The following is a 13608-nucleotide window of genomic DNA, read 5'->3' as shown; positions in this document are numbered from 1 at the left end:
CATTGATCTCTTGGGTGTGTAATTTAGCATCAGATAATCCAGGATTAGCATTACACTGTCCAGTTATTTGCCACTACTTTCTCTGAAGGTTCACAGGAAAAGAATTGGCAAGGGTACCTGACCTTATCTGTTGACCCATATTCCATCAAGAGTTGGTATCATTAAGAAAGGAACAATGGTAATCCTTTAAAAAAAATAATGGGACATGGGCATTGCTGGCTGGGCCAGCATTTGTTGACCAACCCTATTTGCCTTAAACTGAGTGATTTGCTAGCCCATTTCAGAGGATGGTTAAAAATCCGTGTCATTGCTGTGGCTCTGGAGCCACATGAAGGCCAGATTGGGTAAGGACAGCAGATTTTCTTCCCTAAAGGGCATTAGTGAAACCAATTGGGGTTTGACAACAATCAGTGATAATGTCTTGGTCACCATAACTGACAGTATATTTTAATACAGTAGAACTTAAATTCCACCAGTTGTTGTGATGGAATTTGAAGCTGTTTTTCCACAGTACCAGTCTGGGCTATAGGTTTCCAGTGACATTACCACAAGGCATCATTCTATCAGAAAAATTTAAAGTCGTTTGAGAGTTGCACATGACTTTCTGTACAGCCCAGATTTTTTAACCTCGGAAGGTACCTTGATTTCCTGGATGGATTTGGAAATAATTGAGCTACTAACCTAGACGTGGAATTGGAACACAAGAAATTATGCTTCACCATTCTGATGCTGAGCATGATTGGTGATTGCCAAATGTTGTTCTTTAAGACAAAAATCTTGCAGGATGCCAAAGCGAGGGGTGTTAGTGATGGCATGCGTTCACCATGTTGGACGATCCATATCCACAGTGACTCATAAAGATTCATCTCTTCCTTCCCAGCATGCCTCCATGCGAGTGTCGTCATTTCCATTTTCCAAAACTTTGTGGCCTCAGAGTAACGTAGGACAAAGATTAGCATCAGTTCTGTGTCCAGTTTTGTGTCTGCACCCAGCAGGAACAGGGCAAGATCGTTTCAGATAGAACCTTTACAGGTAGCGGAAGAGCGACTACCATTGCAGTACTGTGGTCTGGATTCTAACTCAAATGCCAGAGGTGAAAGTTAATCACTGATGAATTATCCTATCCATTTCTGAAATTTTGTTTCTTCATTAGTGAATTACATCCTTTGAAAAGTAAAGGGGTAATTAATTGTTATGCATCTCATTTTCTCTGTGTGCCCCATGTGGCATTTTGTACCCAAACTGGATTTAATAAACAAACCCCATCTGTGCTGATCACTAGTTATTGTGAACAATGAAAACTTGCTGTACATTTCTTGCTGAATCATTTGCAGCAGTCAGTAATATTTTTCCACATGGTCCAATTGGGAAAAGGTTCCGTAGAATATTTTGGCACGGTTTTCTGGTAGACCGTGATTCAGTTGAGAGATTAGGATGCTCAATTACTTTATACATATAATTCATAATGAGGTTTAATAGTATTAAGTGTGGAGGAGAGGAAAACAGGGGGTTTGTTTGTCCAACTTTTAAACCCTCCTGTCTGAATGTTTGCCAGGAAGTAACCCTCTAAAGATTTCAGTACTCCTGGCACCTTCTGCAAACTATATGCATTACCATAGCAATTTCTGTTTTCAAAGTGACCACTGACCCATACATTTATTGACACAAGTTTTTTTCTCCAGAAGTTTTTCTGGGATTTTTTTTAAATGGACTTGCAACAATGATTTTCACATTTTGATATAGTTTGTAACAGTTTTTGTAACCAGAAGAGGATCACAGCTTCAAGGTCAGTCCCCATCGACAACTCAATCAGCCAGTTTGTAATGGGGTTTCACTGTAATGTGGTCGATTTCTGTTGAGGCAATGACATGACAAGGCAGTGATTTACAGTTGTGACTACCTAGTTATCTGCCTTGAGTAGGTGGCTTTGATTTTGTCCCAGACACACTGTTGTTTGGCAAAATATGCACAGTGGGAACCATTTTAAACCCCAAAACTGGCAGATTTGGATCAGGTGTGAGTTGCAATATTAAGAATCTAAATCCTGGCTCTAACCTATCCATTTCTGTTTGTAATGGAGGCGGGTGCAGGAGTGTAGGGATAGCCAACTGTTCCCAGAAGACAGGTTGACCATTTTCAATATTCTAATGAGTTTGCATGCCACATATAGCCACCATTTTAATTTTAACCCTGGCCACATTTTCCTGCCCTCTGGGAAGCCTGGTGGTGGCCAAGGGAAGCTGAGAATTGTTGGTTCCAGAAAGTAAATGCTTTTCCCCTTGCCTGCTGGATCCAGTTTACCTACTTCGCCAATCTCCCCACAATTAGATATCCAATCCTTCTGATCGTTAACATTTCCCTGGCATTTCCAATCTCTTCCATTGCGTTTCTTGATCCCAAAGCAGCCTCTGCCCACAGGTTGCTTGTTCCCTGCTTTGAGTTAATGTCCTGCCCAGTGTCTGATGAATTCTGTTTTCGTAAATTTAACATTTTTCTGCCGTTCTGCACCAATAGACAGTTCACTTTTTTCTGCTTTGGGCTAATGTTGTCATTTTCATGTGAGGATGAGCCAAATTTGGAGGGGTTCTGACATCCTGTGGCATGGTATTCCTATTAAGTTTCACTTTACCCACTATGGAACTATATCCTAGTAGGAATTACTGCCTTGGGGGAGGGAAAAGGTTGAGTAGGGGTCAAGACAAAATACTCAGGACTGTTTCAGGTGATTAAGCTGGTTGTTCTGCTTTTAATGGGTCATCTTTAGATGTGGAGTTTTTTTGAAATGTTGTGTATCCATTTTCACAGTCATTGTATTTCTTTCAGTTGCTGACCTTGTGATTTTTAGCTTTGCTTCTTCTCCTGTTTCTGCGAAAAATGTTTCCCGGGCCTTGTTTAGTTACTTGCATTGATATTGCTACACTCACTGCTCATGCCTCTAGCAAGCGATGTACACAACAAATGGGGTACAATGGCTACTTTTATATGATTTCATCAGCTAAATAAATCAGTATTTTGTTTAGTTATTTTGTTCAACAAAAGTTATTTGACGTTATGTACATTTAGAATCTATCCTGATTAGTGGAAAATAATTTCAAAGTTTATGGCTATTTTGTTTTTGAATTTGTTCTTTATAACGAATTTTAATGTGTTACACTGCTGAACTACAGACTGCAAGTTTAAGACAATAATGTGGCCCTGAAGCATTTGTTGGATTTTGATGCAACTTTTAAGTTTGAGCAGCCATACCTAGGGATGGGCAGTAAATGCTGGCCAACCAGCGATGCCCATGTCCCACGATTTGAATTTAAAAAGTTGAAGCTGTCTACACTGTCTGTGTAGAGTCTGCATGTTCCTCCTCCTTCTCCTCTCCACTGCACCCCCCACACACTACACTACACACACACACACACACACACACACACACACACACACACAGTCAGTGTGGGTTTCCTCCAGGTTCCCACACTCCAAAGAAGTGCTGGTTAGATGCTTTAGCTGTGCTAAATTCTCTCTGTGTATCCAAATAGGTGCCTGAGTGTGGCAACTAGGGGATTTTCAGATCGGAGTGTAAATGTAAGCTTTACTTCTGACACTCTTAAATAAACTTTTAAGAATCTTTAGAACTTTCTGGCAAAGTGCTACCACTGAATTAAGCACCAGTGAAAGCCCCCTGCAACTGCAAGCAAGTCTTTGTGCATCCTAAGCAGTGCAATTCGACATGGGGCCATTCAAGTTACTATTGAATGCTCACTGAAATAAGTAGTTCTATGAAGACAATGTGTAACATTTGTACTTTATTTACAAATATTTGCTGTAATACTGTTGCACGTGACACCTTTTCTCCTATGCTGTATACAGTGCATCTGACGCAATGTGCAATATATAAAACTCACTTCTGCAATTTTATTTTGCAGTTGAAAATAGTGAGCACTGTGACTTCACAATCTTACGAAACATGCTGATCAGGTAAGATGGACACATTTAACTGATCTAACTTATAGTGCCAACTTTGTTATTACAGACATGGCTTTAGTCTCGTGATTGATGTTATTAAGCTAGACTTTATATTTTCATGAAAAAAAAGCGAGAATAAAGTTCTGAAGTAATTGTGTTTGAAGATTGCCTCTTACTGACCAGTTTAAGATTAGATGTGCAGTAGATTCAGATTTGCACAGCATTACTTCCAAATGCATGGTTCCTCCTTATACCAAGTGTCACAACCCTAGTCTGTCTGCAGACTTGTATATTTTGCTGTTGTACTGCTACAGAGATTGGCATTGTGCATTGTCTTTAGGTGCCATGAGTTCCCTAACACATGCAAATCAGCTCACTCACTAGCACTGTTATAACTTTGCCTTCAACATCTGTAGTTGTAATAAACAGTATTGCTTCACAAAGTATTTTTTTAAAATCTTAAACCTCCTGTGAAGCAGGCATATTTAAAATGATTTCTCTTTATGAATATACCTTAAGATTTCCTACCTGTTCTTACTGGTAGGAAATACCTTGTAGGTATTGAGAGTGAAGCAATGCTTTTTAAATAATGCTGCTGTAGAATTTTGTTGAAACATAAGGTACAAAGTGGAAAGATGATTTGGTCATCCAAAGAGTTTGATAACTGATTATACAGTTCCACTGCCTGTGTCCCTCATTGATTTGTGTGCCAAATGCCTATTCAGCTCACTCGTAAAAATTACTTGTCAGTCCTTTTCAAACATTCCTCGCTCTATATGAACATCCAATCTCTCCATTTACCTTCTGGCTGCTGAGATCCATCCCATGCTGCCTCACTGTTACTCTTGGACCATGATAAACTGTTTCCTAAAGTTGAGCTTGTCAAAACTTTTAAGAATACCTTTCAGATTCATTTGCTACTTTTTTTAGTAAGTAAACTGTTTGCTTAGTCTCTAATAGCTCAGGTCTCTGAAGATGAGTATTGGTTGTCTTTGCATCTGTTGGAGTACCAGGATACCCATCCTGTAATATGACAGCCAAAAGTACACATGATACTCCCCAGAACCAATGAGTTCTGAGTTACCCTCTTATTCTCTCTTTTTGTTCTGTTCCATGTGATTGATTAATGGCAATCCTATTTACCTCCTGTGCTGCCACACCATGCCAATATATTCAATCATTGCACACTATTTACAAATCCTTTATCTTGTAGACCAGTGCTAAAATAGCTCTGATGTTTATTGTTCTCTGGTCCCATCACTGTGTGCCACAGACCTAGTAAAAATTATAGCATTCAAAACAGAAAATGCTGGAAATACTCAGCAGGTCAGGCAGCATCGGTGGTGAGAGAAACAGAATTAACATTGCCAGCTCTGTGATCTTTCAGCAGAACTGGGATAAATTAACAACTGTAACAGGTTTGGATCAAGTACTGAGGCGGAGAGAGGAAAAGAGATGGTCTGTGACAGGGTGGAAGGCAGGAAGGTTACTCGAGGAAAGGGATGATGGTGCCAGGCTGAAGAAGATGGTAATGGGATAAGTAAAAGGACAAATGATGAGTCTAGGAAGTGCAAATGAAATGGAGTCATTGCCAATCTGCTGTCTGAGAAAATGAGGGCAGTAGTTGTGATCTGGAATTGTTGAATTCAAATGCTGAGGTCAGAAGGCTGCAATGCTGCTGTCTGTGCTAATATTGAGCTTCATTAGGGCATTGCAGAGGTCAGAGTTAGACAGAGTGAAGATGGCAGGTGATAGGGAGTCAGGCTTGTGAATTAAATGGAGGTGTTCGCACAAGGTGATCAGCTAATCTGCATTTGGTCTTTGCAGTGTAGAGGAGACAGCATTATAAATACAATTCACCAAACTGAAACAGTTACAAGGAAATTACCATTTCATTTGTAAGGATTGTTCGGGTCTGGCAAAAAGAAAAAAGTTAATTCTTGCTGCCTGCCACCCAATCATCATGCTCTGTTCCTTCTTCCTTATCTTCCCTTGCCTCCGTGCTTGGTTCAAACCTGTTGCATCTCATTTTGCACTTCTGAAGAAAGATTGCAATCTGAAATTTTAACTCCCCCCTCTCTCTCTCTTCTCCACACGCGCACACACACACGCGCACGCGCACGCGCACACACACACACACACACACACACACACACACACACACACACACACGTTGAGGATTTTCTATTCTCATTTCAGATTTGCAGCATCTGCAATTTTTGGTTTTGCAGTAATGTTTACAGCATTGTAGGGGCCCATTGTGTTCATGCTATTGCATGCTGGACCAGAACAGCTTCCTGCTAGAACCTAGTCTAGCCTTTTCTTTGAAGCAACTGTGGTCTCTGACTCAGCCATTTGCTGCTATGATACATTCCATGCTTCAGCAACTCCCTGCATAAAGACATTCTACATCCTCTTTGGATTATTTTAAATTGACTCTTTTGCAAGGCTCTCAAATTGAGAGAAACGATGTTTCCTTGTTCAGTATCAAAACTGCAGTTAAAGATGCAGTTTACACTTGTCAATTTTCATTTCTTCCCCTTCCAACCAAACTGCACCTGATCAGCCAGTTCATGATTAATGAAAGCCTCTCCCTCCCAACTCAAATGTGTGCAACTTTGAACGTTTCTTGAACTTCTAAGCAACCTTTACCACCCTGGGGCGGCACGGTGGCACAGAGGTTATCACTGTTGCCCTCTTAGCGCCAGGGACCTGGGTTCAATTCCCAGCTTGGGTCACTGTCTGTGTGGAGCCTGCACATTCTCCCCGTGTCTGCATGAGTTTCTTCTGGGTGCTCTGGTTTCCTCCCACAGTCCAATGACGCGTAGTTAGGTGAATTGGGGCCACGCTAAATTCTCCCACAGGTGCCAGAGGTGGCGACTAGGGGATTTTCACGGGAATGTCATTGCAGTGTTAACGTAAGGCTACATGTGACACTAATAAATAAACTTTACTTTAAACCTCTGTGTCTCTTTCCCCTTTTAGAAAGTACCACTTTGACTAAGCTTTTAGTCATGTGTGTTGTATCTCTTTGTGGCACAGAGTTAAAGTTGTCTGGTCATGTTCCTGTGAAGCACCTTGGAATGTTTTACTTTATTTAAAGGTGCTATCTAGATGCAAGCTGTTATTGATGAAGAGTATCCAGTAGATTATTTTTAGTCAGTGGCTTTGATACGCAACAGACTTGTTGAATGTGGCTTCCTTGCTCTGTGTTTAGGTTTAGAATTCCCTTTTTTGCTATTTTCCAACATTTTACCTTCTGATCAGGGAGAAGAGCATTTGCAGCAAATTCTCTGAATACTAGTGCAGAAATGATTCTGCGTATCCCTCATTTCTCAATAGTCTGACAACACATACCCATATTGTACTGAAATATTCTGAACCTGAAAGCAGTTCACTGAAAGCTGCAAGGGATGACACCCTTCCACAACGTTCCAAACTCCTGATGGGACATTGCTGCTGTAATGTTTCTGCAAAATATAAGAATGCAGGTTTGTGCTGGAACCCTGCCATTGAGAACGGAATTAATTCCAGTTGCAGTTAAAGCTTGATTTGTGCTGAATCAAGATGATGAATGGTACTGTCCAGATTTAATCATCTGCATAGATTTCTATAAATCGCTAAGGATTTTCAGCTGGAATACTGACTACTTGCAGAGCCTCAAATACCAGCTCCTGCATTATCATAGATCAGCCTGACTCACCCAGCATCATTGCCAGAAGTGACATTGAACTAATGTGACAAGTGAAATCAAAAATAGTCATTAAGATTCGGCAGCAGTAAAATATACCTGTGGTCTTTAGCAAAGATTGGTGTCACCAATTGGGGTAGTTCAGTAACATCTTATACAAATTCATGCACCCATCGAGGACTTGAACATCTTATAGTAACTATGTAAATAGTTTAGTATCCATACTGCCTGCTACTATGTAATATAAAGCACATGGGATAAGGGGTGTAATGGATTGGCATGGATAGAGAATTGGCTGATAGGAAACAGTGTGAATAAGTGGGGCCTTTTCCAAGTGGCAGGCAGTGACTAGTGGGGTACCACAGGGATCAATGCCTGGAACCCAGCTGTTTACTATAAATGACCTGAGTGAGGGAGGGGTCCATGTGTAATATTTCCAAGTTTGCTGACAACACAAAACTGGGCAGAATTGTGAGGAGGATGCAAGGAGGTTTCAAAATGATTTAGACAAGTGGAGTGAATAAGCAAACCCCATGGTAGATGCAGTACAATGTAGCTAAATGTGAAGTTATGCACTTGGTATGAAAAACAAAGGAAAAGTATTATTTAAATGGTGATATATTGAAAAGCGTGGATGTATAAAGATCTGGGTGTCCTTGGACACCAGTCAATGAAAGTGCAGAGGCTGGTGCAGCAAGCAATTAGGAAGGCAAATGGTATGTTGGCCTTCGTTGCAAGAAGCCAGTGGTATTCTCTGCCACAGAACGCTATGGAGGCCAAGTCACTGAATCTATTCCAAAAGGAGATAGTTTTTTAGATTTTAGTGGCAAAAAAGAGGATATGGGAGAAAATGGGAATGTGGCATTGAGACAGTGGATCAGCCATAATCACTTTGAATGGCAGAATAGGCTTGAAGGGCCAAATGGCTGGTTCCCTTTTCGATGTTCCTGCAATGCCTGCCATTCATCACTGTATCCTAAGGGAGTGTGAAGTACCACCACTGCCTCTCCCTTTGCATATTTTCACCTCAAAATAATTTGCCACTTGGTTGCTATGGTTAGAGTCCAAAGCCCCATACCAAGCAAACACATCCCAAATCAAGATCTTAGAAAATGGTCATCCTGTCAGTCCAAATATTGCATTCAGCTCCATGATTTTAACAACTGTGCCCTGATGATATTTGTCAGAATATACAAATCAAAAATAAAACAGCATTGTCATTCTGTTCTGAACACCTGATTATCTTGAACCAAGATGGTATCTGATTGAGGCGTGAGTTTCTTGGAAAATGGTGTCTAAACAGTAAATGCAGCTTGAATTTGTAAATAATTTCTTTAACTCAATTTAGATGGGCAGTATTGCAATTGCCAAATCTCCTTGTTCATCACGCCACGGCAAGCCAGTGTCACAGTGTAAATCAGGGGAGGATCTGGGAAACTAAACTCAGCAATGCGGACAGTTTGCTACATACAATACTCACTCATTTCTTACTTCATGCCTGAATAGTTTTAATTCAATATCCATCCAAATTCATGTGGTGAATTTAGCTGATGCTGAATCACGATGGGCAGCATGAGAGCTCCCTCGAGTGGGAGTGTTTACGTAGCGCTGTGTAGAAAAACCAGTTGAATTGCAGATTGCAATGTGAAATTAACACCAATCTGAGTTGCTTCTGTCATTGGCTTTACCAGTAAACCTTTATTGATGATGATTTTTGAATTATCTGTCAGCTCGATATGGACTGTTGTTTTTGTCGAAGCTGGCCCTTTGCTGGCAGCTGTGTAGCTGTAAACATGAGCACCCTGCTTAGCTGCAACTGTTTACATACTCTCACCAATAATTCATTTTTTGTTTCAGAAAATCAAAAGCTGTCAAGTATGTCACGTATGTCAATACATAAGATACTTGAATTTAAAGCTTGAATCTAAACATTAAGCGCTCAATTTTGGTGAATACTTGAAGTGTAGTTTGTAGAACAAAGGCATTTTGATGTGTTTCACCTTCTCCACTCTCCCTCCAAAATCCCCCCCTCATATTTCACACCTGGGAGCATTGGTGACGATTAATAAATGGAGCTACTTGTGTTAATGAAAGTCATATGTTTTAGGAAAATTGTGCTAAATTGAAGCTAGGGAATTGACTTTAAGCAGTGCTGTTCCCGTGTGTTGTGTGCAGTGTGTAAGGGAGGAGCATTCTGAAGACCGATTCTTCCGCACTTCTTGAGTAAGACTAAATGCTTTACAAACTTACCATTCAAACATAATGATGGTTATTGAGAGCAAATTAATGTTTTTACTGATTTTCATCTTAATTTTCATCTCTACAACCCACATATGCATCACCCTCCTCCCTCCCCCTCCCCATAAACTTTGATTATGTGTGGCTAATATGTGGAGTTGGTTCAATGTGAAGACCGACTCCAATATTTAATACATATGTATTTTTATGAAGTTCATTTGTAAAATCTATAACACTGGGTCCCTACATCACTGCCAAAGAAAATGTACACCCTTACTATGCAATCAGTATTTAAGTATATCTTCCATGTTCAGAGGTGATGTCTGTTGTGAAAAATCACATACATTGTTAACTGTATGTTGTTAACTAATTGTATTTTACCCTGGGGGAGGGATGTGAATGTTGCCATTTCATTTCTAATGAGTCACAGTTGAATCTCCTGTCCCCAAAAAATCAGATTGTTTTCCACCGTTTTTATTGTGGGTTAAAAATGTTCAGTGAAAGTTCAGTATGCTTTCTCATTGGGAACTTGGAAGAGCTGGAAACGAGTGAGAGAAATCTTTATCCAGTTTTAGATCAAGGTGTAATGCTCATTTTTAATACCTGTTGATTGGTTTCTAAGCAGTTGCAGTGTATTGATCCCAGTGTGAAGGAGCATCCACCATCATCAAAGCTGCTCCAAACAATCCGACTGGGAAAGTCACCTAACTGAACAGATGAATTTGCTTTTGAGAAGCTGCTATGTAATGTAGTCTCCCACCTCTTAACTAATGTTCCAGATTCTTGAAGGGCAGATGGTCAATGCATTAATTCTTTATGCCTTTAACTGGCTGTGGATGTTAGATTTGGGAATGCAACTTTTATTTCTGGCCGAATTGAACTTGGCCTTAAACTTTTTAATTGATGTCTTCCCACTTAGTGAGGCAGGGATATATGATTGGACAATGCCGATGACAGTCTATACCTGACTAATCATTTTAACATTTCTGAATATTAATGTTAGCTTGCTTAATATCTTTGCTCAAGCCTTGGGTTGTGACGTGAATCCAAGCAAGAGCAATGATCGTCAGCTGAATTCATACAGAGAATAGCTCTCAGGATAAGTTGGAACACTGATATAGTTTACTTTGGCAACATAACAGAAATAGGAACAAACTCTCCTCTGTTATAAAACTGGCCTGAGTGGAAAGGATCAAAGTGCTGTGTACTATAGTCTTGTGTTCTTTATTTCATAGGTTTGAAGACGCCAATAGCTAAAGTGCTATTTGTATTCTGCTTCAGTGTTACAAAGTTAGAGTGCAGCCTGAATGCTGTGACTCGGTATAAAATCTACTTGCTGGGATGTACAACATAAAGATTTGATTGTAGGGTAACTGTCAGCCAAGCCAATTGGAGCTGTTGAGTGTTCAACCCATCTCAGCATACAAAAGGCTTGACTGTTTGAAGTTGCTGCAAGAAGCCTGAGTTTCTTGCCAGCGCTCTGCAAGTTAGTTAGACAGTTATCATCCTACACCTGATGTCGACCCATCTCTGAAAGCTGTTAAATGTGTGGACTATTAAAGTGATGAAAACAAGCTGCTGGGAGTCAACTGTGCCGTTTGTTTCTGCTGAATGCATGTTTTGTGTGAACTGGTTTTTATTCAAACACACTTGGAGTCTGGAGATCTTGTTCATTTTAAGATGGAGTCATGCCCTTTTAATGTGTAGAACATTATGGTTGCATGTAGCAGGGTGGGAAGGGAGCTTGTGGAGCTGTCACGTTTCAGATGTTTAGGCAGTTTCACCACAGCTTTCAATGAATTTTCAACACACAACTTTTAGCTCAACGTGTCAGCTGTCCCGAGATTTGCTGCAAAAATCAATTTTAAAATGAAATACGAGTAAACAGCTCCAAATGAGGCAAACTAAGTTTAAGTAGAGTCTGAATGTAAGTTTTTGCTGTACCCTGCAATGCTTTATATTGCAGGCCGTAAAATGAAACACTCTGACACCTCTATGGCTTTTATACGGATGGAACTTGGTTTGTGACGGTATTCAGAGGGACGCGGATTGTGTGCTAAATTGTGTAATCTATTGGTTTCTTGCTCTCACAGAACTCACATGCAAGATCTGAAGGATGTAACCAACAATGTCCATTATGAGAACTATAGAAGCAGAAAGTTGGCTGCAGTCACATATAATGGTGTTGATAACAATAAAAATAAAGGACAGTTGACCAAGTAAGAAACCTCTCTTATTCTTAGTCTTTGGGCAGTTTTAACCCTTGAATTTCTTTACAGAGTAAATGTTGACCATCAAAATTGATTTGCTGAAAATGTCCGTGCCTTAAAGAAATTCTTTCTATTTGTTACTGGTGTCTTCAGATAACAAACATCTGGAAACCTTATGTAGTCTCTGCTGTGCTTAAAATATTTTGCTTTCGTTCCACTTATACAAAGTTGCAATTTATGGCTTTCGTAAAGTTTGGCTATTCCGCACTGAGGATAGAATACTCTGGTGTGGAATTATCTGTGATAATTGTAGGTACTTTAAACTGTTTTTTTAAATGATAAGGAGGTATAAAATGCCTTGAATATATGTTGATCTTGCCTAGCTCTCATGTAGGGAGAGACTCTGTTCTTGTGTTCCTGTTGCTCATCTACATTTAGCCAAGATATGAAATTTCTTTTAAGATGGAGCACGAGGTATTGTGAAGCAATGCAAAGTTTTGCACCTTAAACTTGTAGCGGTTTATTCCTGCAGGGTGTCATGCCGCATCAATATTACTATCCCATGCCACAGATTTAACCATTTCTTCCTGCACCTCACTCATGTCATTCGCTTCCCTGTCTATCCATTTGGTTGTGGTCAGATCCAAGATCATTGCCAATGTTGATAGGTGACCTACAGTATTGATCTGTCGATCAGTTCGCTTCATTTGGTGTAGGATTACTAAGCTTGCAGACTTACAGTAAAAAGGCTGAAACTGGAAGCTCACCATAATGTCAATGATGGTGGGAGTGAGCCATCTGTTTAGCTGTTGTTGTTTGGTTTTGGTTTTTAATCTTTTGAATTTCACATTTCTTAGCCAATTGATATTTGTGATTGTTAAGATGTACATTTTGAGAGAATGTTCTTGGGCCATTATTTAATCATTTGTTTTTCATTCACTAGCCCAGGTTTGTACCCATATTTTTTGTATGAGTGATATAAAGGAAATACACATTTTAAAACACATGGAGTTTGAAGACAGTATTTATGATCTTTTTAAAATCATAAAACGATAACAATATAAAAATCATTCAAATGTTCTTTAATTTAATTGCTTTCAAAATTTGAAAGCTGCTTAATAGCTTTAAAGTTCAAAATGAGGACACTGATCAGAAGAAATGCTGTCTTTGTAAAGCTGAAATAACATTTTCAAATATCAAAACTTCCAGTAAAGTAATTTGGTGTAACAAGTGATTGCGAATAAAATTTGTCAGAATATCTGTGATGTGCAAGGTAATACGTTGCAACTAAATGTTGACTGTCAGGTAAATATGGTAAGTAGAACTTGAATTGGAAACCAGCTGTGCTCCTTAATGGAGTTAGAGTTTAGTCAGGGAAATGGAGCAAATAGTAGGATACTTTTTGTCCCAACTCATTTCTTGTTCAGCTAATCAGTTTGATTAACAGTCAATGCAGCCAATACCTTAAGAACCAATCTGTCATTATTCTGCCTTTACTCTCTCACTACATAACAA

The 13608-nt window shown here is 39.6% G+C and overlaps 1 protein-coding gene across 2 annotated transcripts in view; it reads left to right on the top strand.

Annotated features, from left to right (window-relative positions):
- Positions 1 to 13608, top strand: part of LOC145346564 (septin-7) — a 119616-nt gene that overhangs the window by 92179 nt on the left and 13829 nt on the right. For both annotated transcript variants that reach the window (XM_080193981.1, XM_080193980.1), the window contains exons 8-9: positions 3915 to 3966; positions 11977 to 12102. In XM_080193981.1, coding sequence (XP_080050107.1) covers positions 3915 to 3966; positions 11977 to 12102 — 178 coding nt within the window. The remainder of the gene's footprint in view (positions 1 to 3914; positions 3967 to 11976; positions 12103 to 13608) is intronic.

This window comes from Carcharhinus amblyrhynchos, chromosome 8, assembly GCF_965287045.1.
Source record: "Carcharhinus amblyrhynchos chromosome 8, sCarAmb.v2.hapA, whole genome shotgun sequence".
Classification (NCBI taxonomy): domain Eukaryota; kingdom Metazoa; phylum Chordata; class Chondrichthyes; order Carcharhiniformes; family Carcharhinidae; genus Carcharhinus; species Carcharhinus amblyrhynchos.
Note: the sequence above shows the minus strand (reverse complement) of the source record. Positions and strands in the feature narration are given on the sequence as shown.